Here is a 538-nt window from a genome sequence, read left to right as displayed (position 1 = left end):
GCCGGCCTCCTCTTGCGCGCCCCACTGAGCCACCGCGGGCCCTTGTCCCTGGCGCCCCCGCCGCACGTCCACTGCCCTCCGCGCCCGGGCCGCGGCCGCACGTGGCAGTGAAGGTGGCCTTCCGCAAGGCCTACTCCATCAAGGACAAGCTGCAAGCCATCGAGCGTGTCAAGGGTGGCGAGCGCCAGGCTAGCGTGTGCCGCGACTTCGACGTGCCTGGTGGCACACTGCGCGGCTGGCTCAAGGACGAGCCTAAGCTTCGCTGGTTCCTTGAGCAGCTGGGCGGCGAGGTGGGCACTCAGCGCAAGAAGATGCGCCTGGCCAACGAGGAGGAGATCGATCGCGCGGTGTACGCCTGGTTCCTGGCGCTGCGCCAGCACGGCGTGCCGCTGTCGGGGCCGCTCATCCAGGCGCAGGCCGAGGCCTTCGCGCGCCAGATCTACGGCCCCGAGTGCACATTCAAGGCCAGCCATGGCTGGTTCTGGCGCTGGCAGAAGCGCCACGGTATCTCCAGCCAGCGAATCTACGGCGAGGCCGA

General features: G+C 69.5%; 1 protein-coding gene across 1 annotated transcript in view; it reads left to right on the top strand.

The window, feature by feature from the left end:
- The window catches only part of TIGD5 (tigger transposable element derived 5), a 2,255-nt gene that overhangs the window by 291 nt on the left and 1,426 nt on the right, over positions 1–538 (top strand). The window contains exon 2 of the mRNA XM_006879430.1: positions 30–533. Coding sequence (XP_006879492.1) covers positions 30–533 — 504 coding nt within the window. The remainder of the gene's footprint in view (positions 1–29; positions 534–538) is intronic.

Source organism: Elephantulus edwardii, unplaced genomic scaffold (assembly GCF_000299155.1).
Source record: "Elephantulus edwardii isolate Elephantulus edwardi_28Jun2011 unplaced genomic scaffold, EleEdw1.0 scaffold00003, whole genome shotgun sequence".
In the NCBI taxonomy this organism is placed as follows: domain Eukaryota; kingdom Metazoa; phylum Chordata; class Mammalia; order Macroscelidea; family Macroscelididae; genus Elephantulus; species Elephantulus edwardii.
Note: the sequence above shows the minus strand (reverse complement) of the source record. Positions and strands in the feature narration are given on the sequence as shown.